The sequence below is a fragment of the Physcomitrium patens genome, chromosome 4 (assembly GCF_059467195.1).
Source record: "Physcomitrium patens ecotype Gransden chromosome 4, ASM5946719v1, whole genome shotgun sequence".
NCBI classification, from domain to species: Eukaryota; Viridiplantae; Streptophyta; class Bryopsida; order Funariales; family Funariaceae; genus Physcomitrium; species Physcomitrium patens.
Window position 1 is genome coordinate 1,923,410 of NC_143413.1, and position 23,690 is coordinate 1,947,099.

Sequence of the window (23,690 nt, forward strand, 5' to 3'; positions counted from 1 at the left end):
AAGTATAAAAATATAAAAACTCATGATCTAAGAAAATTCTAGTTTTAGAGTATTTTGAAAAGTTTTAAATAAAATTTTGAATGTTTCCAAATAAAATTTCCAATGGTAATGGAACATTGATAAATCGTTGAAATTTGAATGTTTTTGCATCAAGTTTCTATTAAAAGCAATATCCTGACATTCTGAATGCAATAACTGCATGCTCACTTTACTGTTATTATTATTATTCACTAAAACGTAACAGAAGTTAGTATAATTGTTAGAATAATACATGCTTTGCCAGTATGCAACATAATAGATAATCTGATTCAATTTAAAACAAATAAGTAGTGAATAATTACTATTTCTCTGCAAGATTTCAAAACATTTTGAACATATTCTTTCAACCAATGACTTAAACAATGTAAAAATAACATCACCCCATTTTACACTAACATGTACTGTGTCGCAACTTTATTCCCCAAATTCAGTTATGCAGCATGTGTTGTTTGTAGTATTCTACGTATTAACTCACTAAAAAACAAAACTTAGAAACAATCTTACAATCACCTGCATGATCCATTATCATGCAACAAAAGATTAACCAATAATAACAACAACAATAATAAAATTGCTCCAATAATAAGGAGGAATGACGTTGAAGAAGGATTTAGCATTTGTCTGAGTGGGTTTCGGGGCCCTAGATATCTATGAAAGACCCTACAAAATGGCCATGGGATCCTGCACACAAAAAGGGGCCAAATGGCTGCAGGAAAAGCATGGGAAGGTAGGGGGGTATCTGAGTGTGGGACCAGCCACTTGAACTAAAATACTAAGCCTCATGATAGGGAGTCTCTATAATATATATATATATATATATACAGAGAGAGAGATATTCTGCTTCCTCTTCACAGCCCCTTTTTGAGTAGTATATTGGGATGATGCTTAGGAATGACAGTCTCATTACTGTTCCCCTCCCTCTCCTGCATTCCCATTCATTCCCAAAGCCCACAAATGAACTGGGTGTGAGGCACCACCACAACACCAAACGAGAGAGAGTGAGTGAGTGTGAGAGAGACTGCTTTCCTATTCTTATTATAAAGGGAGTTAGCCATCAAAGTGCAACATCCAGCTGGGCTAGGGCTACAGTTCCACACTCTATCTTCCTATCTATCTATTGAGGTCACTGCTGAAGGATATGCCCATTGCAAATGTTTTTTTATTGTGTATTCCTTGAATTGACTTACATATATACCCCAAGTGATGTGGTTGTATGGCACTTTAGATTACTAGGTAGCACATTACTATGAACCAAGTAGCTGCACAGATTTATTTATTTATTTACGTTTGTTTCCTTTTGAAAACCCAGTGGTTAAAACAAAAGCCTTCATGGAAAGAAAAAGGAAGATGATGAGGATTCCTGTGTGGGCAATAACCAACTTCTTGCCTGTGACTTGCTGATGGTACTGTACTATGTTATCTTATGTTATGATTATTTATTTGTTTTTATTTGTTTGTTTGTTTGTTTGTTTGTTTTGTTTTGTTTTTTTTTATTTTTTTATACAGGATTGAAGGTAAGCACACAATTCTCATATGCACTGCACTCTATTGTAAAACTGAATGGGTTTGTTCTTTTATGGTTTTGGATTTTAGCTATACTCTGTTGTGTAAAGGGGTAAAGTAAGTGTGGCTCAATAAGATGTGTGTGTGTGTGTGGGCCCAGGGAATGAGTGAAACATTAGTCAAGCCTATGTGATTCATAATATATATATATATATATATATATATATATTGAAAGAATGATTAACTTTTGTTTGTTAGAACTTTGCTGCTACATCAATTTGTAACATACAATAAGAATCATGCTTGGGAAAAGTTGTGTGAGGAGGCTACTCAAAGTGAAATGTTTGAGACCAAAAGTACACCCTTGAAATAATCCTGTGTACAATGAAGTAGTTGAATTAAAATATAACAACAGACAAAACAATGCTAACTTGACTTGAACTCATGAAAATAGAACCATTATCATTAGTTCAGGAAAAAAGAACAAAAAATAAGACTGTTTTATTCACACAAACCTTCATTTGAAATAGTCAAGAAATCCCCTATATTATTATTTGTTATTTTCCAAAATAAAAGTAAAAACAAATCATATGTGCATATATATATATATATATATATATATATATACATATATATACATACTGTAAAAACCCTTTAATGGACTAAATGAGGGAAAATGGAAGTTACGCCAAACAAGGTTCAGAAAAGTAGACCTCCCCCCATCTTGCCATTCATTCAATTCCCCTACAGTCCACTTTGTGTGCTGCCAATGGGGATGATCTCAATGAAAGCAACCATGTTCCAGATCCTGCATACAAACCCCAAGAACACCCCCCCACCCCTCCTTTAATTTTAATTTTTTAATTTCTCACTATACACACACAAGTCAAAGTCAAGAAAGATGCAGTAGCAGCAAGCATGGGAGAGAGCCCCAACCTACAAGCCAACTCCTGGTTGCTTTATTGATGACACCACTCCACCCCCCTCTTGTTATTTTTATTTTTACCCACCCCCCCCAAAACAAACCATACACACACACATAAACACAAACATAAACAAACAAACAGGGCTACAATACAAGAAGCTCACAAGTATTACACAGTAGTAGCAAAATGAAGCTACAGTAGTAGTGCCTAGTTGTTGCAAAGAGGAGCAGCAGCAGCAGCAGGTGGGTTTCTCGCCTTTCTCCCACGAAGTTTTTGCGTTCGCAGCATGCGCGCGCGCTGCGAGGAGAAGTGGACATGATCTCCCACGCGGGATCCCATAATCTTTGGCGAAGGAAAACGGCAGAGCCGCGACCAAAAGGTAATATGCTTTGACAGGCTCGGAGCTGGAGCGCGATGGCTTCGCCGCAACCGGGGATATATTGTCGCGGAGACAAATCGAGACAGGCGGGCAGGCAGGCAGGGCAGGTAGGCAGGAATCGGGTAGTATTAGCAGTAGTAGTTGTAGTTGGGCGATGGGGGATATGGGTAGAGGAATCGGGCCCCTCATCACGCTTGCGATGACAGGGTGCATCACTGGAGCGAGCGATTCCAGGCCCTCCTCTTACTTACTTACCGTGTGGGACCCAACCCCCTCGCTGGCTCCGTTACGGCAGCCCGGCCAGGGTGCTCCAGCCAGGCATCCATGTGCACCGAATACCCCTTTCGCATTACTGCAGTAATGCTTATACTATTCTGCAGCTCTCAGGAATCAGCATGCCTGATATCCCCTTCCACGAGCCACAGTACTACATAGTATACACTCTCCACTCGTTCCTTGTCGTCCTCCCTGTGCGCCTGTGAACGAGCGAGTGAGTGTGTGAGTGCGTGAGTGAGTGGATCCACGCTTTCATGTTCGGGGTGAGTTCGTGCTTGCACTCCAAGTTACGTCTCGCTTTTGGTCGGTCCTTGTGTAAGCTTGGTTTTGTGTGTGTGTGCTTGCTGCTGTTTCTTTGTGGATTCGTTGGCTGGGATTTGGTTTATGGTTTCTGGTACTTGTGTCGTTGGTGATGTAGAGAGCAGCTTTTGAGTTGTAGCGTGTGTCTGGAGTCTTGGGTCCTGCTTAGAGATTCAGGCTGGAAGGAAAATATGTGTGGTGGTCAGTCCAATTCTCCTATTTGCTTGTTTGTGGATTTGGAGGAAGTCTGCAGGTGAGTGGACAGTGTGTCGAATGCTGATTTGCGTACTTGAGAAGTGAAACTTAGTGTGGAAATCAGTTAATTTTGTTAGAAGCATTGCGGTGTGGTGTGCCTCGGCTTAAGAAAGGAAATCTTACGGTCTTATGAAATCATGGAAGCTCGATTGTAGATCAATGTGGTTGTAGGCTGCGTGCATGGTAGATACATTTAGTCCAAGTTCCGAGGAATTTCCAGAGACTCCTCCGTAGGACTCAAGTGACGTAATTGGTGTTCGGCATATTATTTTATCTGTCTCTACGTGCACAAGTCTCTTAGCGGCGATTTTTCACTTCTTTTTATTTACGTTGTTTTTTCCTTTCTGTTTGTCACCTGTACTGAAGGAGTAAGACCTAGAAACGATGTGTTGCATAAATGGCTGTTTGGGAGATATTGAGAGATGCTTCATATGGCCAAATAAATTGGCTCACCTCTGGGCACTGATTTCCTGCACACTCTGTGACGTTGAAAAAACCCCATGTGCGTCCTATGTTGTCAAAAGATTGATATTAATCTTTTCATTTTATCTAGTGGAGAAAACAACGACTAACACATCAAATTTTCCCTCGTTCTCCTTAGATCCTCCCGAAAGTGCTACCTTGTGGAAGTTGAGAGTGACTACATTTCAATTCCAATTAAACTTCGACTAAGTTTTTTAGACTCCACCCCCCTGCGACTCCCAAGATGGCGACCGAAGGCGAGCACGTAGACAGCGCCGCTGAGGATCTCAAGAATGCAGCTAAGGAGGTTGAGGATAAACCGCAAGCTTCTGAAACTGACGGTGCTACTTCCGGGGATCATAAAGCATCGGAGTTTATCCATGACGTGGCACACATTGTGCTGGAAAAGAGCAACCAAGCCGCCGATTCTTCTAAAGAATACATTCATAATGTGGTTACAAAAGTGCAAGGCTATGCTGATAAAGTTTCTAGTGGAGCTGGCGGCTCGGCGTCCAATATGCAAGGAATGCTCTCTAAGGCTGTCCATGTCGGCGCTTACCCTGGAAGTACCACGGGCACTGCAGGCGAGGGCGAATCCTCCTCGGTAGGTTTGCCAACCCAAGGATTCAATCAAATAACAACTCGCATAATCCTTCAAGTCTACTAGGAACTTACAACATGGTATACTTCACATTGAGTATAAGTGTTTTGCAAGTCCCGCAAAGAGACTGAGCCATTGCTTTGATTGTGAATCTGCAATTTCAGGGCACGGATGGGGGCCTTTTCACGTCTGTGGCGACGTGGTGCTCGTCGCTTTGCGGCTCTAAGGATGCAGATGGCGAGCCCCGCAACATTGATTTCCGAGCTGCTGCGGAGAATATCACGCATGTTTTGCAATCCAGCACCACATCCTCCTCGCCATCGCCGTATGCTGTAACCCCAGCTGAGACACTACCTGAACCATCTGAACCTGAGAAGCCCAAGGCTTCAGAGTGAAGGTTTTCAATGTAATCACTTAAGGTGAGGATAACCTTGCTGGAGCACCTTTGGTTTTGGTTTTTCTTTTTTCCTCACTTCGCGTGTTATTTTTCTCATCACATGTGAGCTTTTGGCCACTAAAGTTTATAACTCTGATATCTGGTCGTTTGTAGTTGAATTTGGTCCAGCGCGGATGGATCTTCTGATTGGAGGCAAAGCATCCTGAATTGAGCTTTGATGTGCGTGTACGCTAATTCACCTTGATAATTCAGGATGATTGCCGAGGTGGCCATTGTGTATCAGCTCACCCAATTTCAATGCCCGAAATGGGGTTTTCATGTCACCAAGTTTCACAGAATTAGCTAGAGCTTAGTCCATTGGTAGCCACTTGTACTTTTTTTAGTTGATATGAGTAAAATCTTCGATGGTGATTAGGGGAAGATGGTTGTAATTCTGTGTCGTTTAAGTGTATTAGGCTCTGATTCCGTGTTCATTGTGCTAGGGTCAGACATTTGAATTTCAAATGTGTAAATACAAGCGATGGCTTCCAGTTGTTCGATCTCAACCTCAGGTCATTTGAGTTACTCTGTTCTGTCTGCACGAATTTTAGCACTACCGGTATTTCTGTGCAAGTTGATGCACATGATAATAAAGGATCACGACATCTGTGTTGTTGATCGACCCTTGCCGTGTTACAGTTTGTCTGTACACACAATCGTTGTAAGATGAGAATTCCAAATGAAAAAGCTTAAACTCTTTTTGAAAGATTAAATAGCTTTAACCAACTTTAGGGGAATGATTCTGGATACTGTTCCAGACGCGGAGGTCACCTGGAATTCTGAAAAGCGCCATGTGCGAGGTTATCTGTGCATGGAAAAGGTTAGTTGGAGTGTAATGTATTAGTGACTTCCAACACTCCCATCATTCATGAATGTGCCAGTTTGAAATGGCTGTGGCTTCATTTTTAGTGCATTGTCTAGCCAGCGATTCTCATTTGACATCGGGGAATACTTTCGTTACTCAATCCACTTTGGATTATATGTAGATTTTGAATGATGAGATTAGTCCACGTCAATTCCAAGATATCGTCTAGTGAGGTGTATTCCTTTTGTTAAGAATATCTGTCCAGAAGAGATGCACCAAGAGATGTCGAAATGCTCATCTTCCTCCACTCAAAGCAGTGGAACGACAGCTGGGATCTCATCTTGATAATGTCCAGGAACTCTTCGATCTAATCAACCCACTGCATGTTTGTTCAATTCGATCTGTGCAACCAGCAATTTAATCAACGAGAACTTCGGCCTTACGTTCCCAGTCAAACCTTGACCTGTCCTGGCCATAAGTTTAATGGTATATTCGACTTCGCATGCAATACTGTCTCGGCTACATGGAAACACAAATAACACACAAGTTGTTGAGTTATTCTAGCCATTGATGAGCCCAGTATCATTAACTTTCCATTTCATCTCGAACATTAAACTTGTATTCAAAATAATGCACCATGTCCAAACTGCCTAATTGCACACTGTAGAAGGTTGAGGTAGAAGGTCTGTCTGCACGAGCTGAACAGTTTCTGCTCTGAGTTCATGTTCTGTGTTAGACTCCGAGAATTTCAGGATGATATTAGCGAAAGCCTTAATATTATGCGATAGGTTGCCACCATTTATGCATCTTTGGATCTTCTGAAATAAACCACCGTCATATGAATCCAGATCAGATTCTGACGTGCTAGAAAGTTCTGTGTTGCACGACGCAGTTCTACTAGATTCGACATGTTTCGAATTCGGAAGGGAACCTGTGATTCACACAAGGTGGACCACCACTGGGGCATACATCAACCTACACAACAAAGTTGCATTAAGCATACATACGACTCGGTTATCAGACAGTCTGATCAGTTGATAGCTGTAAATGCTACAGCTGTTACAGTATCAGCGGATCCGCTAATTCACTAATTCAAGGTTGAGAAGACTCCAGGGATTGAGTCTAGAATCTAGCAGAGCGAGAGTAGAAGTTTGTAAAGTAGCAAACAGTGAAAGTGGACCCAAAAACAGTAGAATCATATTCTTGCAGGTGAGATTCATCATCTTCGACTTTCTCTCTGTATTGTATATGGAATCTACCTTATTTGAACTGGTCGTCTGCAGCATGCGTAACGTTATTAACAAAGATATTCGTTTTGTTTTATCAAATACCTTTGAGACAAGGTTATATGGTACCAGAAAATGGACAAAATCCTCTCTAATCTGGGCAGCTTGCTTTCCAAGTAACGTGTCGTGGGTCGATATGGAAACTTACCCACTAGATAATCACGTTGAAATCTTCTGACTGTTATTCTCTAACCGATTTCTTTGGAAACTTGTTACCATAAATCTGGATCATGACAACATTTGCTGGAATTGTTGTGTTGGAGTCTTGACGTATGGGTGGTATGAGCAACAAGGGTGGAGTGCACTTGTTTCTGAACTGTGTGTATGTGCGTGTGTGTGGATATATATATATATATATATATATCTAAAGTGCTTAGGGTCCTCAGTTTGTTGCTTTGAAAAAGAAACATTATTTAATGTATGGTAATGTGGTGAAGTAATCTAGTGGCTGTCATGATGGTTGTGGGAATTGAATCCACGCTACTTTGAGCTGTGACCTAAGATTCCTAAGATTATTTAGTAAATTTGTTTCATAGAAATCTACATATTTCCACTGTTTCAGAATTGATTATGTATATTATTACAACGGACTGGAAAATGTACTTAGAACTATTATCCATACATACATACATACATACATACATACATAGTTTACAATCTTGAAAATGAAGAACGTTGGTATATTGTTACAACATTGCAACATTAAGAAGAATTAAAAGAGAGTTAATGATTTAAATAAAATTTCTTAAATTTGTTTCAGAATCAAAAAATTCATGATAGTTAAAAAAATAAACCAACTGTTGGATTCTTATTTTTATTACTTTTACATGAATATATATATATATATATATATATATATTCCAACTAATTTGTAATTATTCATACTTTTATAAATTAAATCATTATTCAAACCTTGGAATAATTACAAAGTAGTTGACATTTAAGAAAATTATACTACCATTTAATAAGTATAATTACATCTTTTGGTTGTTTTTGCTAAACCTATATGTGATCTGCACATGCAGTTTTTATAAAATACATGTTTAAGTATTTTAATTTGCCTTTTAGATTGACAAAAAACATAACTCCAAATGGTAATCTGATGTGTTTATTTATTTATTGTTTTGAGAAGACAAAATTTACTTCTAAGTTTGAGATCAAAATTTGACATAGAAAATCTTATTATCCTATAAAGTTTAAAATCAAATGGTGATAAATAACTTAGAAGTTTTGTAGACAAAATCAATCCTGACTGGCTATATTTGTGTCAGTGTGTCGAAATAATCAATTATCTCAAAGCTAATTCTAGATCCTTTTTTCTTAAATACAATTCTAACAACTTGTCTTAAAAGAAAACTAGTTTGCCTTTCTGGCACCAGTTACTAAGTTTTCAAATTTAATTCACAAGAAAATCAACAGGCATTTTTATTTCTGATGTATATCTTAAAATTATTATGTTTATTTCTTTCGTGAATGAAACACCATTTTTTTTTTTTTTTTTTTTTTTTTTAATTTTTTATTCCCATCAATTCTGTAAAAAAACAGCCCTTTTCTCAAGAAAATCTACCATAGAAATTACTGAAAAACTCTTTAATTTAACTCATAAATATCCAACCGTCTACTTAATCACATAATATCAAATGTATAAAAGATATTATTCATCGTCAATTCTGGTGCTTGTCAATTCTGTCCAAACGAGCCATTAATATATTATATTGACTAAATAAGTACAAAAAGTAAATCATACACGTAAAGATAGGACAAAAGAGGTAGATTTCCTACACAATAAATGATAAAAAAATAGGATGTAATGTTAATGTTAATGAAAAAATAGGACGTAATGTTAAATATTTGAGCTTGAACTTGACCCAATTCAAGGTTGAATTCTCCTATGTTTTATTTTATGTTACGGAGGTGTTTTTGCATCTGCTTCTTCACGTTGCTTGCGTGGAGACTGGCTGACCTTGCTCATGACCTCGCTTGCACCTACTGATGTGCAGTGCGGAGCAAAAGTAAGGGAAGAATCAGAGGCAGATAGCAGTTTATAAGTACCTGGAACTACCAACGGTGGCTCTACTCTGGAACAGTTTGAACCATTTTCCTATTATTGGGTGTAACAAATTTGCTCGACGTCGTTGAGATGCACGGGGTATCTGTCGATGCATTGAGCCCAGCACGAACGCGGGGACGGCTCAATGGATCGCAGTGCTTCCCAGACAGCGCTGTTGCACTTGAAGCCGCTTCCGAAAGCGATTTGCCAGACTTTATGGCCCTTCTTCACTCGCCCCTTGGATTCTGTGTACGCGAGCACTTACCAGATGGACGAGGACGATGTGTTGCCGAATCTGTGAAGCGTCATGCGAGACGGCTCGCAATGCTCTGGGTCCAGCTTCAAAGTTCTCTCGATCTTGTCAATGACGGCTCGTCCTCCGGCGTGCATGCAGATATGGTTGAACGCCTGCTTGAAGTCGGGAATGTAGGGCTTCACATCCATTTTGAGCACCTTGTGCGCTACGAGGGAGCTGATGAACCGCGCTTGCTCCGAAAAAGGCAGCACCAGGGGGCCCAATGTGGTGATATTAGCCTTCAAGGCTTCCCCTGCAATCGTCATGAGGTCCCTGGACAACGTGACTCCCACCTTCCCTTTATCATCCTCCTCCTGGAACACGCACTTGTAGCAATTGTCGTCTGCGCCTTTGTGCGTCCTCACGACGTGGTGCAGCTTATACTTGGACACCCTCTTGTCTTTCCTCTTGTTCGAGAGAAGAATCGCAGCGCCACCGACACGGAAGAGGCAGTTGGGGATGAGCATGACCTTCCGCTCGCCAGTGTACCAGTTCAGAGTGATATTCTTCGTGGTGACCACGATGGCGTATGTATTCCCGTGCACTTGCAACATGTCTTTCGCGACGTCAATCGCAATAACCCCAGCGCTGCATCCCATCCCCCCCAGATTGTACGTGCGGATGTTGCCCCGCATTTTGTATTTGTTCACGATCATTGAGGAGAGGGAAGGGGTAGGGCAGAAAATGGAGCAATTCACCACTAGGATACCCACATCCTTGGGCTTGATCGTCGTAGTTGCAAAAAGCTCGTCCAAATAGCCAAACATGACAGTGTTGGACTCCTCCCGCGCTGCCCTCATCGAAGGATTGGGTGGAATTTCGAACATGGATGGGGGGAAATAGGATTCATCCCCCACACCGGATCTGTCCAGGATTTTCTCCTGGAATTCCACGCCCTTTTCGTCGAAGTAGCCCGTCATCCGGAGACGCTCCATGAACAAGCTCTTGGGCACCTTGCACTTGGAATCCGCAACGTAGCAGGCAAAATCTATCAGGTAGATGGGTCGCGGCCTCCACATCATATACAACGTCCCGACAAAGACGAGCCACGCGGTACAGGCAATCAAGTTGACGATGTTAAACTGCAGATTCTCCCGCAGCTGCCATGCGTCGTCAGGAATCCTGTGTCTGGCCCCCAGGAAAGTCCCAAGCAGCAGAGGAACGGAGAAGAGCTTGACTAGGTGCCTGATCAAGTAGTCATACCCCGGTTTCACATGCTTTAGGTTGACCAATTGCAGAAAGTCAGAGAGGCGCCGCGTGGGAGTGATGTGCAGGGAGACAATATCGTTCGACGGCCGAGTCATTGGTGCCAGATGCTCCACTGGTCGTCCTTGTCCCCCCTTCGTCATAACGGGATGTTTTAGCTCGGCGTTAGAGTAGAAGCTGCTAGCGAAATTACCGTCAAACACACCGCAGTTTTCAGCTTAGCTAGGGTAAAAGAAACCAATTGTAGGGATTTGTAGCAGCTCAGTAATTTCCAGCATTCCTTCAAGCCTCTTGATCTCTACAAACAAGGCCCTCACAAAGACAGCATGCATGTCACACACGAGACAACCTGCGCACAAGGCGAACACCGAGATCGACACTGTCACTGATTTTTTCACACACGAACGCCAGCCGGCCTCAAACTATGCGAGGGTCGGAAGTCGATCCTCAATCCACGTCTCAGTTGCCGAGGAATTTGGTATCAGTACATGCCGATGTCTCCAGCTCTCGACCTCGTGCCACCAATTCAGATCTCGGGTTGGACTCCTCCACCTCAAACACCAACCCTGGATGATACAGCAGCTGTTACCCTACTTCAACCAGCTTGACGAATTGAATTCCAAACCAACAGATGGTAAGGCGATTTGTTCTTGAATTACTGTTCATCAGATCGACTGACCAAGTGCCGCAGAAAAGAGTAGCGATCAAGTGAAGAGACGGGCACGGCGGAGAGGGTGCGGTGCAGTGGAGCCAGCCTGAGAATATGATGGAATTCGAGACATATTTATGATATGCGTGCATCTGGGTGATGTCTCCAAACTCTCGACCGATGAATTGGAGAGGGAAAGGCCTGCAGGATGCATGCTGCTTAAATAATGGCGCAACGCCACTTTGTTGGTGCTGCTCTGAGCCCGGCAGTGGTGATGTATCGACACTGGCCGCCAACATCAGAACCACCGGTACAATCATCCAGTGTACACCTATCTCAAATGAAGTCTTCACTGGGAGTCGATCACCACCGCAGACATCCACCACTAAGCAGTCTCTGATTATATCACAGCCACCTCCTCGTAGGCACAGTGCAAAACTCAGCTTCATTGACATGCTAGTGTTACGTAACAGAGCCTGATGCTCGCAACCGCCGCAACAGACAAGTTAGCAACAATAAGCATTAAGCAAAGCTGGTCACATATCACTGTGCACAAGCATCCCTGTCTCCACTGTCGATGTGAATCTAGTTTTGCTGTGGTCTGCAGTTTACCGCATCTGTCGCCGTTGCAAGCTGTTTCCTGTTGCTGGGCAGCTCTGTAAACGATGTTTGCTTGAAGTGATGGTCTCATCAGCATTTTTTCGCTTCTAGGTTTTGTGTACAATGTGCTGATCTTTACGATTCTGAGCTTGATGTTCATGTGGGGATGGGTCATAACATTTGTTAACGACAGGGAGTTGGTTGTTTTTGTTTTTGGTGAAATTATGTTATTATGAAGTTTTGATTAGTGATAGAGATTGAATCAAAGGGATGCTTCATGTTTTTAGGGATTCAAAAATATGCGTCTTGAAATTGTTTTGTAGATTTGCCCGTGTGTATATATATATATATATATATATAGTTTTACTTTCCGTTCAAAGGATTGGTTGGTTGTCACACTTTTGGTTTTCAACAATAACACAGCTGCAATTTTATTGTTCTTGTAATGAAATGAATACCTTCAATTCACAATAATAATAGATGAGTCTATCTTCTTTTTGTCCACCTTCTTTTTGAACATTCTTCATGCATAATATTAACAAAAAAATTGAAGAATTATGTCCATTAAAGAAAAAAAAAAGAAAAAATTATAATTCTTTTTCAAATATTTTCACTTCAATCACAAAGATATATTGTAAAATGGTTTTTATTGTATCTTTTGCTTCTTTATATGATATTATCATAAAATCATTTATATGTATTTAGTGTAATTTAATATTTGAAATGACTATATTTTTATAGACCAATGTTTGTATTGACTTTCTACTTATATGTATTATTTATAAAAGAAAATTATAAATATTAGTAGTAGTTAAAAGAAGTATGAAAAAAAACCTTATTTTTTAAAATTATTTATATAAAAAATAAAATTTTTTAAAATTATTTATATAAAAAATAAAATTTTTTAGTTGATTTAAATTTATTTTATTACCATAAAAAATAATCAAGATAAAATATATTAATCTTAAATAAATATCAACATCATAAAAAAATTATATAAAATTTTAGAATTTATTTAAATTTTTTTAAAAAAATTAGGAGAATTTTTAAGATTTTGGTAAAAATGACTTTTACCACTTTGAGAGGCTATTATGAAGAAATGGAGCAAGATTTGAAATCTACAAAAATTTCTTAGACTAATTGGATATTTTTGAATATCATGGTGTGGTTAAAAATATAAAATATTAATTCTATTAATATAAAATAGGAGGACCAATAGATAGCATAGTTCTTATAAAAAGAGAGGTGCATAAGTTCCATATATAATGTAGTACTTTAGGTGTATGTAGGAGAATAAGACTAAGACCTTATAGCTTCTCTAAAACACCCATATATACTACTTATGAGTTTTAGTGAGACTCAAAGTCTTGATTTCTTAAGTAAGTTTTTCTTAAAGTCTTTTTTCTATTAGAATTGAATGTAGCATAAATAAATAAAAAAGACAAACTTTCTTTTACATCATATATGAAAGTTTTTATACTTACAAATAAGATTTTGGTTATACTAGACTTTTGATTTTTAACTTGGTTAGCATAAGTCTTGATTATGTTATAGAAAATATAAAGATTATAAAAAATTCAATCTATATAAATGTTATATTTTTTAGTCATGATAAACCAAAAATTATTAAATTATAAAGATATTTAAAAATATTTAATATCACTAAGCTATTATGACCATTGATTGATACATATATATGAATGGTTTCATAGATAACATCTCCAAAAGACAAAGAAAGACCATCTATGACTTCTATATGCATAGAGTTAGTTTTTTTTTTTTTTTTTTTTTTTTTTTTTTATATATATATTTAAAGTATGTCATGATTTGGAAAAAAAATATTAAATCTAGAAAAATAAAAGCTTTGTGATTTTTAGGTTCTAAATAAATATTGATTATAAAATAAGATGAAGGTTTTAAGAAGATAATATGATCTTTATTAGATATTGCACAAGATTTAAGTTATACAATTCATATTGTAGCTGAATATATATATATATATATATATATATATGTATATCTATATCTATGTATATAATATTTTTTTAACACATTTTCTTTATTGAATACTATGCTTTTTGTTTTGTAGTTGTGTTGTTTCTTTGAACAATGTTAAGTGGTGTTTTTAGATTCTTTGCAATATAAATACAATCCTCGTCAATAATATTAAATCTTTTCTTATTTAGTAAGAAGTTTAAAATATATTGCATTAATTTACATAGTTTTTGGTCTTGATAAATAAAATTTTAAAAACTTAGGAATTGTTGTCATAACTTTATTTATTTATTTTTCAATCAAATCTTTGTGTATGGTGTCATTTAAAGATTCAATTATTACATGCAATGACTTGAGCAATGAATTATTCAAATGAATCTATTTTTGATATTTTTAATAATAAATATTTTTAATTATTCTTTAATCTATATTAAAATTGATTGATAAGAATTTTATTATTTTAATCGATTTTACAAGCAAGGCTTTGCAATTGAATATTATAAATGATAAATAATTAAGATATTTTTTGTAAAAATAAAATATTTATTTTTAATATTTTAAAATATAGCTATAAATAGTTTTAAAAATAAATTTAGATTTTATAAAATTTGTGTAATTATTTTCATCAAAAATGTAAACCAAAAGAAAATACTTCTAGATATGAATGCATCTATAAATCCAACTTGACTAATTCCATCAAGATGTTAAGAAGGATATAATCTTAAATATAGCTTGATCTATTATAGAAACCTTTGAAATTTTGATCTTCTTACATCAAACTTCTTTGACATACTAATCTTTGCTTCTTTCATATTTATAGTAGGAAGTCTTTTTAGATTCACTTGTATAGTTGATCAATTTGTTTATCTCAATTACACAATTTTGTGGCTTAGATATTGAACCTTATTATTGATTTCTTCCATAGATATGAAAATAATGCTTTTGTGGTTGATATTGGTAATAGATATTTTTTTTCTTTTCTTATAGTGTTTATAAATTTGTGAAGATTTGTAATATACAAATCTATTCTTATTTCTACTAATTTTAGTATCTATAATATATTTTCTTCTATTTTTATAATAGAAAAATTTAAAAAAATCTGAAAAAATTAAATTAAAAGAGAGTAATTTATAAATTCTAATATTAAATAGAAATTACTACAAGGAAAGGTAACCTACTTTCTTTAAAAAAAGAATTAATATTAAAAAATTAAAAAATATTAATTTAATTGTAGTTATTATATAATTATTAAAATATAATAATAAAAAATAGAATAATCTATCTATTTTTAAAATAAAAAATTATTATTCTTATCAAACTAATAAGAATATAAATTATAATAAAAGTCTAAAGAAGTAATACATTCTTGTGATATTATTAAGGACATAAATTTTAAAGAACTAAAAGATCAATAAATTCTTGTATCATATAAACAAACTAAAAATTCACTCGAAGATGGTATAATATTAAACTAGAATGGTTATTGTCAAAGACATGAAGAATAAAAAGTCTTGAAACAAAATTAAAGACTAGCAAAGCATTGACAAGAATAAAGAAGGCTTCATTCTTGCTTTCATATATACTATCTAATTATAAATTACATGGTGACATTCTATAAGATCTTTAATACATGTCTAATATATAAGTCACATGTCTTAACTTACAAGAAAACATATGTTGAGGAAGTCAAAGATGTAGAAAAAAATGTATTTACAACATACTTTGATCTTTATTTCTTTTGAAGTTGGTTGATAAGTCTTTTCAGCCATTGATAGTATTTTACACCAAGGTAGCAATACCATCCTATTATTTGAATATTTTTGAGGCTTTTGTAACTCATTTTAAATAAAACATTTGGAATACCATCACAAAGCATTTCTACTTCTAATAAAATCACCAAACATTGGAGGTCTTTTTTAAGGTCGTGATATCAAATGTATTATATTTTGCCATCTATTTGAAGAAGAATATGTTTTTCTTGAGGATCTTCATTTCTATCATGTCATCTTGAAGGTGTGACAATTGCAATGTCTTATTTGGTAAGCCAACAAATAATATCTTTTGAGTTGAATCTGATAGTTGTTGATTTTCTATCTCTTAAATATTATAAATATACAAAAACTACAAACAAAGATAGAGAGTAGAATATTATCTCTTATGTATCTTTTTTCTTTTATAGCAAAGATTTGCAATCTTTCAACTTAGTTTTGATGGATGTTATTAATGAAAGCATCAATCTTCTTTATTACATTTGCAAGATTCTTTGTTAGCTCCCATATGTATTTATTAATAATATATCTATGCCAATATATAAGATATTTCAACCTATTTTGATATTGCCTTCAGTGAAAGACTTCTTCTATCTCAAACTCTTAATTACTATCTATTTCTACAAAAAGAAGTGGCATTTGTCTTCTTCCTTAGATATTCAATATTTTATATAATTCATAAAAAGACATGTAAAATATATGATGGACCTTCATAGAATCTAATAAATATAATAAATAAGCAATTAGATTGATTTATTTATAAATAAAAAATAATCCAAACCTAAAATATTCCAACTTATCATAAAGGTGACTAATCTTCATATTATGATAAAGTAATCATATTTTATTGCTAATATGGAAATGAGGTTACTCTTTGCAATAAGTATCTAAATTCGAATTTTTTTATTCTTAAGATTTTTTTAATTGTGCCTTCATTGTTATATGTAGCTTAGATAAATGATTTATCATATCTTTTGTTGGTAGATTATCAACTTTTATAAAGTAAAAAGTATCAAATCAGAGATGATAATTATAATAAGTAAAAAAAATATTTTTTATATAAAAAAATATTATGTTATTATAAAAAAATCTATTGATGCTAAAAAAATTGTCCAACCATCTTATTAGTAGTTGATAGTACATCTCAAATATTTTTCTAAAATCTAGTTTACTTATTCCATTTGTCCATTAATTTGAGGATAAAAAGCCAAAGATGATTTTATCTCTATCTTTAAAATCTTAAAATGAATTTTTTAAAATCTTGATATAAATTAAATCATATTATTTAATATAATATCCTTCAATAATTTATGATAGCAATAGATGTTATTAAGAAAAGACTTTGATATTTTTTTTATATTTATAATAGATTTTATATATGGTACAAAATGTGCCATCTTGGTAAAAGAATCTACTAACATGAATATAAATCATAAGAACTTGAAATTAGAACATTTTAAATAAAATCCATAAAAATAAAAAAAACTATGGTTGTTTTAAAATAGGTAATGGCTAAAGAAGTCTTTAAAATTAATAACAAGAAATTTTTGATCTTGAAAAAATATGACATGATTGTATAAAGTTTTTGGCTACCTTTTACATTTGAGGCTACCAAAAATTTCTAAACTTTAATTCCAAAGTCTTATTGTATCCAAAATATCTTGCTATTAGAAAGTCTTGATGAACTTGAAGAGTATGTAATCATGCTTTGTCTTTGAAAATATATAATTTTTCTTCAAAATAGAATAGATTATTTTTGAACTCAAACTTTGAAGTATTATGAAACTTAGAAGAATTATTCTTAATATCATGAATAAGAAGATTAGAGAACATACTCAATTGAACTAGCTTAAAAAAGATTGAATTAATAGTCAATATTTATTTCATTCTTCAAAGTTGAAAAAATTCTTTGATTTTGAGAAAATTATTTTTTTATTAATTAAATATTATATTTCTTTCTTTTAATCTAAGATAAAAATATTTAAAGAAGCATTTGACAAACCTTATTATTTTTGTCTTGATAAGTGATTTTGAAATCAAATTTTAATAAAAATATGCTCCAATAGGCTTGGCAACAATTTAAAATAAGTGTTGACATGAAATATTCAAGATTTTTGTGATTTATGTATATGGTGATTGGATTAGAAGTGCCTTCTAGATAATGATAGTATTTTTGAAATGAATCCATAATAGAAATAAGTTCTTTATTATGGATCTTATAATTAATCTTGATTGCTAAAAATTTCTTAGAATGAAAAGCTATTGAATAGAACTTGACATCTACTTCTATTTATGACAATATTGTATCCATAATAAAGTTTGATATATCTATTTTCATAAAAAATGCCTTAAAAAAGTCAATGAGATAAAAAAATTGGTATAGATATAAATGTTATCTTTAAGACTTCAAATGATGCTTTAGCTTCTTTGCACTATTGAAGTTTGTCTTTACAAGTCAAATATAGAAGAAGAACCTTAATTTGAAAAAAGATTTTGATAAAGATCCTACAATAATTAGTAAATCACAAAAAATATTGTATATCTTTGAATATTTTTGAGATCTTCTAATCTATGGTAGTCTAGATTTTCTTAGGATCTATCAATAAGCCATTATTTAAAATAATATATCCTAAGAAGTCAACTTGAGTAGTAAAAAATATATACTTTTCCATCTCTGCATATAATCATGCATCTCTTGGTTTTTATAACATACAACAAACATGAAGTTTATACTCTTCTATGTTTTTAGAATAGATTAAAATATTGTCTACATAACAAATGACAAAGTTATCAAAACAAACACAAAAGACATCATTTATTAGATATTGAAAAGAAACTAGTATATTTTTCAGTCTAAAAGATATGATATTATATTCAAAATGCTCATATCTAGTTTGAAATATAATTTTCTATTTATTATATATATATATATATATATATATATATATATATATATATATCAAGTTGTAGGTCTTTATTTGATTGAATTGATCAAGAAGTCTTGAAATCAAAGGTAGAAGATATCTATTTTTGATAGTGATCTTATTGAATCCTTAATAGTCTACATACATCTACAAAGATTTGTCTTTTTTCTTCACAAATAAGATAGAAGTCTCTATAAGAGATTTAGAATAGCAAATAAAGTTTTTAGCCAAATTCTTGTCCATCTATTCTTTGAATGCAACAAACTCGTTCTATAATAAGTTATAGATTGGTCCAAATGATGGTTGAGCTCCTTCTTAAAGATCAATGGAATAATTATAGGAATAATATTTTGGAAGAATACCTACATCCTTTTTTTCAAAAATATCTTGATAATCTTGGTATTGGCTTAAAATGCCACTTCAAATTTTTTCTCCATTAAAAATAAGTATGGCGTATATAGCAAAAATTAACCTTTCTTTTGTAATATGTATGAAAGCTCTTATATCTATGAATAAGAATTTGGATGTATTAGATATATGGATTTTTATTTTACTAGCAAAATCTTGGACTAAATTATGAAAAAAATCAAGATTACAAGAAATCTAGTCTATTTAAGGATTATATTTTTCTAGCTACAATAATCCTAAAATAATAAGATCAAAGAGAGATCTAATCATATTAAATATTACTAAACTATTATGATCTTTAGTTGCTATATCTAAAGAAACTATTTCATGGATAACATCTCTAAAAGACAACAAACAACCATTTATGACTTTTACATGCACGGATTTATTTTTCTTAACTAAAGATATTTTTTATTTTTTTTAAAAAAGTCATTGTTTATGAATACAATTTATTGAATAATATTTAGTATTGTAGTATGGAAGAAAAGAAATAAATTTACAACTTGTAGATTAATATAAATAGAAAAAATTGTAAAGAGACGTTGTCGTAGTACATATTTTTCTATCTGGAAATACACTGGATATCTGGCTATAGAGAGCTTATTTGTGGTTCAATGGCTTCTTATTCAACAACCAATTTATCTACAACAGTCAATAATTATTGAAATTCCATGAATACAATAACCGCAATAGTAACAATAATCAACAATAATAACAGTAATGAATAATCAATAACAGTAATTAACTTTGGCAACATGTCACGGACACAAAATACAGACTTGAAATCTAACAAGAAGTTCAAGAAGAAGTGGCACAACTAGATTAAACAGATGAGTATAAGAACAACACCAGAAAGGTGAGCTAAAACTCCAAGAGATGTGTTGTCGAGACTGAAGAACTCTTCAGCCTCGATCCCTATATATACTCCTACTTAGGAAGCTTCTCGAGCTACTTCTATTAACTAAGAAGCTTTTAGAAGGTTCCAGAGGCTTCTTTTCTAGAAGGTTCTAGAAACTTCTCGAGCTACTTCTATTAACTAGGAAGCTTCTAGAAAGTTCCAGGGGATTCCTTTCTAGAAGCTTCTAGAAACTTCTCTCTAAAAGGTTCTAGAGGCTTCTCTTCTAGAAGGTTCTAGAGGCTTGTTTTCTAGAAGGTTCTAGAAACTTCTCTCTAGAAAGTTCTAAGGAATATGTCCCTAACATCACCCCCTCCCTTAGCTTCGAGGTCTCTGAGAAGCAATGTTGTTGATCAGTACCAACGCAAGAAAATCAAGATCTGTCGCATAACTTCTGCTATGAACTCCAACTGTTGTTCACAAGGCAAGTGGTTCATCGACCCTTGAAGCCAACGATAGTGGCCCACGCCTTCGACTTCTGACCAAGCATGAACTTTCGTGTCCTCATTGTGAAATTGTCTTGCAAACATGCCTTTTGGTTGACCATCGTAAGCAGGTTCGATCTCAGATACGATCACCAGTGATCGGTTACTCGGTATCCTCCGTCGTCGTCGTGGTACATGTAGTTCTTAATCTCGGGGTTGCCTTCGTGAACTACTCGGTTGCGATACTCTGACTGGCATAGTATCTATCTCTTGGCTATCCATATCAAAAGACCAAACTACGATCTATCTTGGAGAAAATAACTACATCAACTATGAATTTTGCTGGTGCTCTCCCCTTTTCTTATATTGTTGGGAGAACAAGCTTCAGAAAGAAGCTATCATCAAATTGATTTAGGTTTATCGGGATGTCGTTGATGAAACTCATGTACCTTTTGTGGCGCATTCGCAAGATTTTCAGCTGGCTCCCACGTTCGCTCATTAATGTCATAGCCGCACCAATGAATAAGATATTCTAACTTTTCCCACCTTCGCCGTGAATCCAATACCTTTTCAACCTCGTATTCTTCGTGGTTCTCGATTTCAATACTAGGTGGCGGACATTGCACTCTTCCAGGAAAAGATGACTCTCGATAAGGTTCCAACAGAGAAACATGAAAGACTGGATGTACCTTCATAGAAGCCGGTAACTCCAGCCGGTATGCCACTGGATTAATTTGCTTCTGGATGATAAATGGTCCCAATCTTCGATAGTCCAACTTATCACATGGTCGCTTGGTCTTGATATTTCGTTGAAGAAGCCAAGCTTTGTCTCCAACTTTGAAAGTAGGTGCTGGATTCCGAAATCTATCTACATACGTCTTATAGGATTCTTGAGCGGATTGTAATTGAAGCTTCAACATAGTTTGAAGCTCTGATAGTTGCTTCGCAAATCCTTCAGCTGCTGGATTGTTATTTGTTGACGGACTCAATAAATCAAGCTTCGGATGATACCCATAGTTGGAAAAGAATGGTGTTTGTTGAGTCGACACATGGAGGGTGTTGTTATATGCAAACTCGGCTAGCGGTAGATATGCAGTCCAATCGTCTTGCTGATAGTTGATGCTGCATCGTAAGTACTGCTCCAAGACTTGGTTCACTCATTCCGTTTGGCCATCAATTTGAGGATGAAAAGCTGAAGAAAGCTTGATATCCACCTTCAATATCCCAAAGAGAGATCTCCAAAACTTTGACACGAACTGGGTACCTCGATCTGATATGATATCATCTGGTAGTCCATGATGTCGGTACACATTATCGAGAAAGAGTCTTGCTGTGACTTCACTAGACGATGTCTTCTTACAAGGAACAAAGTGTGCCATCTTCGTAAGCCGATCTACCACGACAAAGATGTTGTCAAATGAGTTTGATGATGGCAAGTCTGTGATGAAGTCCATAGAAATTGAAGACCATGGTCGACGTGGAATTGGCAATGGCTGTAGAAGTCCATAAGGGCGATGCCGAGGATTCTTAGATCTTGAACAGATGTTATAAGAGAGGACAAAATCTTTCACATCCTTCCATATTTGGGGCCACCAAAAATCTCAGGAAATAAGCTCCAAGGTCTTGTTGAATCCAAAATGTCCCGCAGCTGGAAAATCATGGCGAGATTGAAGAACTCGGAGTCGTGCTAGTCCTTTTGGAATGTACAATTGCTCTTCAAAGTATAAAAGATCTCCCTCCACCTTGAACTTGTCGTCATTGGTATGTTGCTTGATATCAATGGCTACTGAATCTTTAATGGTCATAGCACGTATCTGGTTTAGGAAGTCAGCATCAAATGATACAATAGTAGCACAAAGTTGAAATCTCTCTGGCTTCAATAACGTTGTACATTGTTGATCAAACGCTGCTTCTCCAGCCTTTGGTGCAAGATACGATCTCCTTCATAAAGCATCGGATAGTCCTTGCTGCCTTCCAAGTCGATAAGTGATAACAAAATCGAATCTAGATAGCGACATATTCCACCGAGCTTGACGCCGATTTAAAACTCGAGCCGTCATGAAATACTCCAAATTCTTGTGATCCGTATATACGGTTACTGGATGTGCAGCTCCTTCAAGAAAGTGACGCCATTCTTCGAAAGAATCCACTATAGCAAGAAGTTACTTATCGTGGATCTCATAATTGATTTCAGCAGCAGAGAACTTCCGAGAATAGAATGCAACTGGATGGAGCTTCTTATCTTCACTCATTTGTGAAAGCTTAGCTCCCAAAGCAAAATTTGAAGCATCAGTTTCTAAATAGAAGGCCTTTGTAAAGTCTGGATGTACCAAAATTGGAGCTGTAGTAAATGCTGTCTTCAAATCTTGAAACGCCTTCTCCGCCAAAGGTCCCCATTCCAACTTATCCTTGCATGTTAATCGAGTGAGAGGAGCAACAACTTGAGAATAATTCTTGATGAAGATCTGATAGAAGTTGGCAAAACTAAGAAAGCATTGTACGTCTCTAACCGTCTTCGGAACCTCCCAAGACATGATTGCTTCTACTTTCTTGGGGTCCATCTTCAAACCTTTTGTAGTCGCAATGAATCCCAAAAATTCCATCTCCGTCTGGTGAAATAAATACTTTTCTAATTTGGCATATAGTCCTTGCTTGTGTAGTTTCTCCAAGACCAAACGAATATGCTCCTCATGCTCTTCCTCATTTTTAGAGAATATTAGAATATCGTCTAAGTAGATGACAACAAAATCGTCGAGGTGTTCTCGAAAGATATCATTCATCATATGTTGAAAAACCGCTGGAGCATTGGTAAGACCAAAAGGCATGACATTATATTCGAAATGACCATACCTTGTACGGAATGCTGTCTTCCACTCATCTCCTTCTTTGATTCGTACGAGATTATAAGCTCCCGTTAGATCAATTTTTGTAAAGATCTTCGCACGTCCAAGTTGTTCTAAGAGACTAGAAATCAAGGGTAATGGGTAATGATTTTTCTTTGTTACCTTCTTGAGGCCTCGATAGTCTACACACATCCGTAATGATCCATCTTTCTTCTTCACAAATAAGATGGGTGCTCCAGCTGATGATTTTGAATGACGAATGAAGTTCTTGGCTAGATTCTCGTCGATGTACTTTCGTAACTCTGCCAACTCCGTTTGCGATAGATTGTAGATTGGGCCAAAAGGTGGTTGTGCTCCTTCTTG

The 23,690-nt window shown here is 35.3% G+C and overlaps 1 protein-coding gene and 1 pseudogene across 3 annotated transcripts; one reads left to right on the forward strand and one right to left on the reverse strand.

The window, feature by feature from the left end:
• Window positions 1–2,888: 2,888 nt before the first annotated feature.
• Window positions 2,889–5,813, forward strand: LOC112281545 (uncharacterized). 3 transcript variants are annotated; one of them, XM_024518197.3, is made up of 4 exons: window positions 2,889–2,954; window positions 4,280–4,744; window positions 4,906–5,160; window positions 5,292–5,813. In XM_024518197.3, the coding sequence occupies exons 2-3, from the start codon at window positions 4,385–4,387 to the stop codon at window positions 5,134–5,136; spliced, it is 591 nt and encodes a 196-aa protein (XP_024373965.1). In that variant the 5' UTR covers window positions 2,889–2,954; window positions 4,280–4,384; the 3' UTR covers window positions 5,137–5,160; window positions 5,292–5,813. The 3 variants fall into 3 exon arrangements, with proteins under 3 accessions (XP_024373965.1, XP_073389602.1, XP_024373964.1); XM_073533501.2 differs by lacking the exon at window positions 2,889–2,954 and adding an exon at window positions 3,292–3,409; XM_024518196.3 differs by lacking the exon at window positions 2,889–2,954 and adding an exon at window positions 3,292–3,386.
• Window positions 5,814–9,228: 3,415 nt separating this feature from the next.
• LOC112281272 (3-ketoacyl-CoA synthase 4 pseudogene) lies at window positions 9,229–10,853 on the reverse strand (annotated as a pseudogene).
• Between the last annotated feature and the right edge of the window lie 12,837 nt (window positions 10,854–23,690).

What these genes read in the sequence shown, in the direction of transcription:
- LOC112281545 (XM_024518197.3), top strand. Translation starts at nt 4,385, where the DNA reads ATGGCGACCGAAGGCGAGCACGTAGACAGCGCCGCTGAGGATCTCAAG. An exon ending in GCGAGGGCGAATCCTCCTCG is followed by an intron (nt 4,745 to 4,905) that starts GTAGGTTTGCCA and finishes CTGCAATTTCAG; the next exon opens with GGCACGGATGGGGGCCTTTT.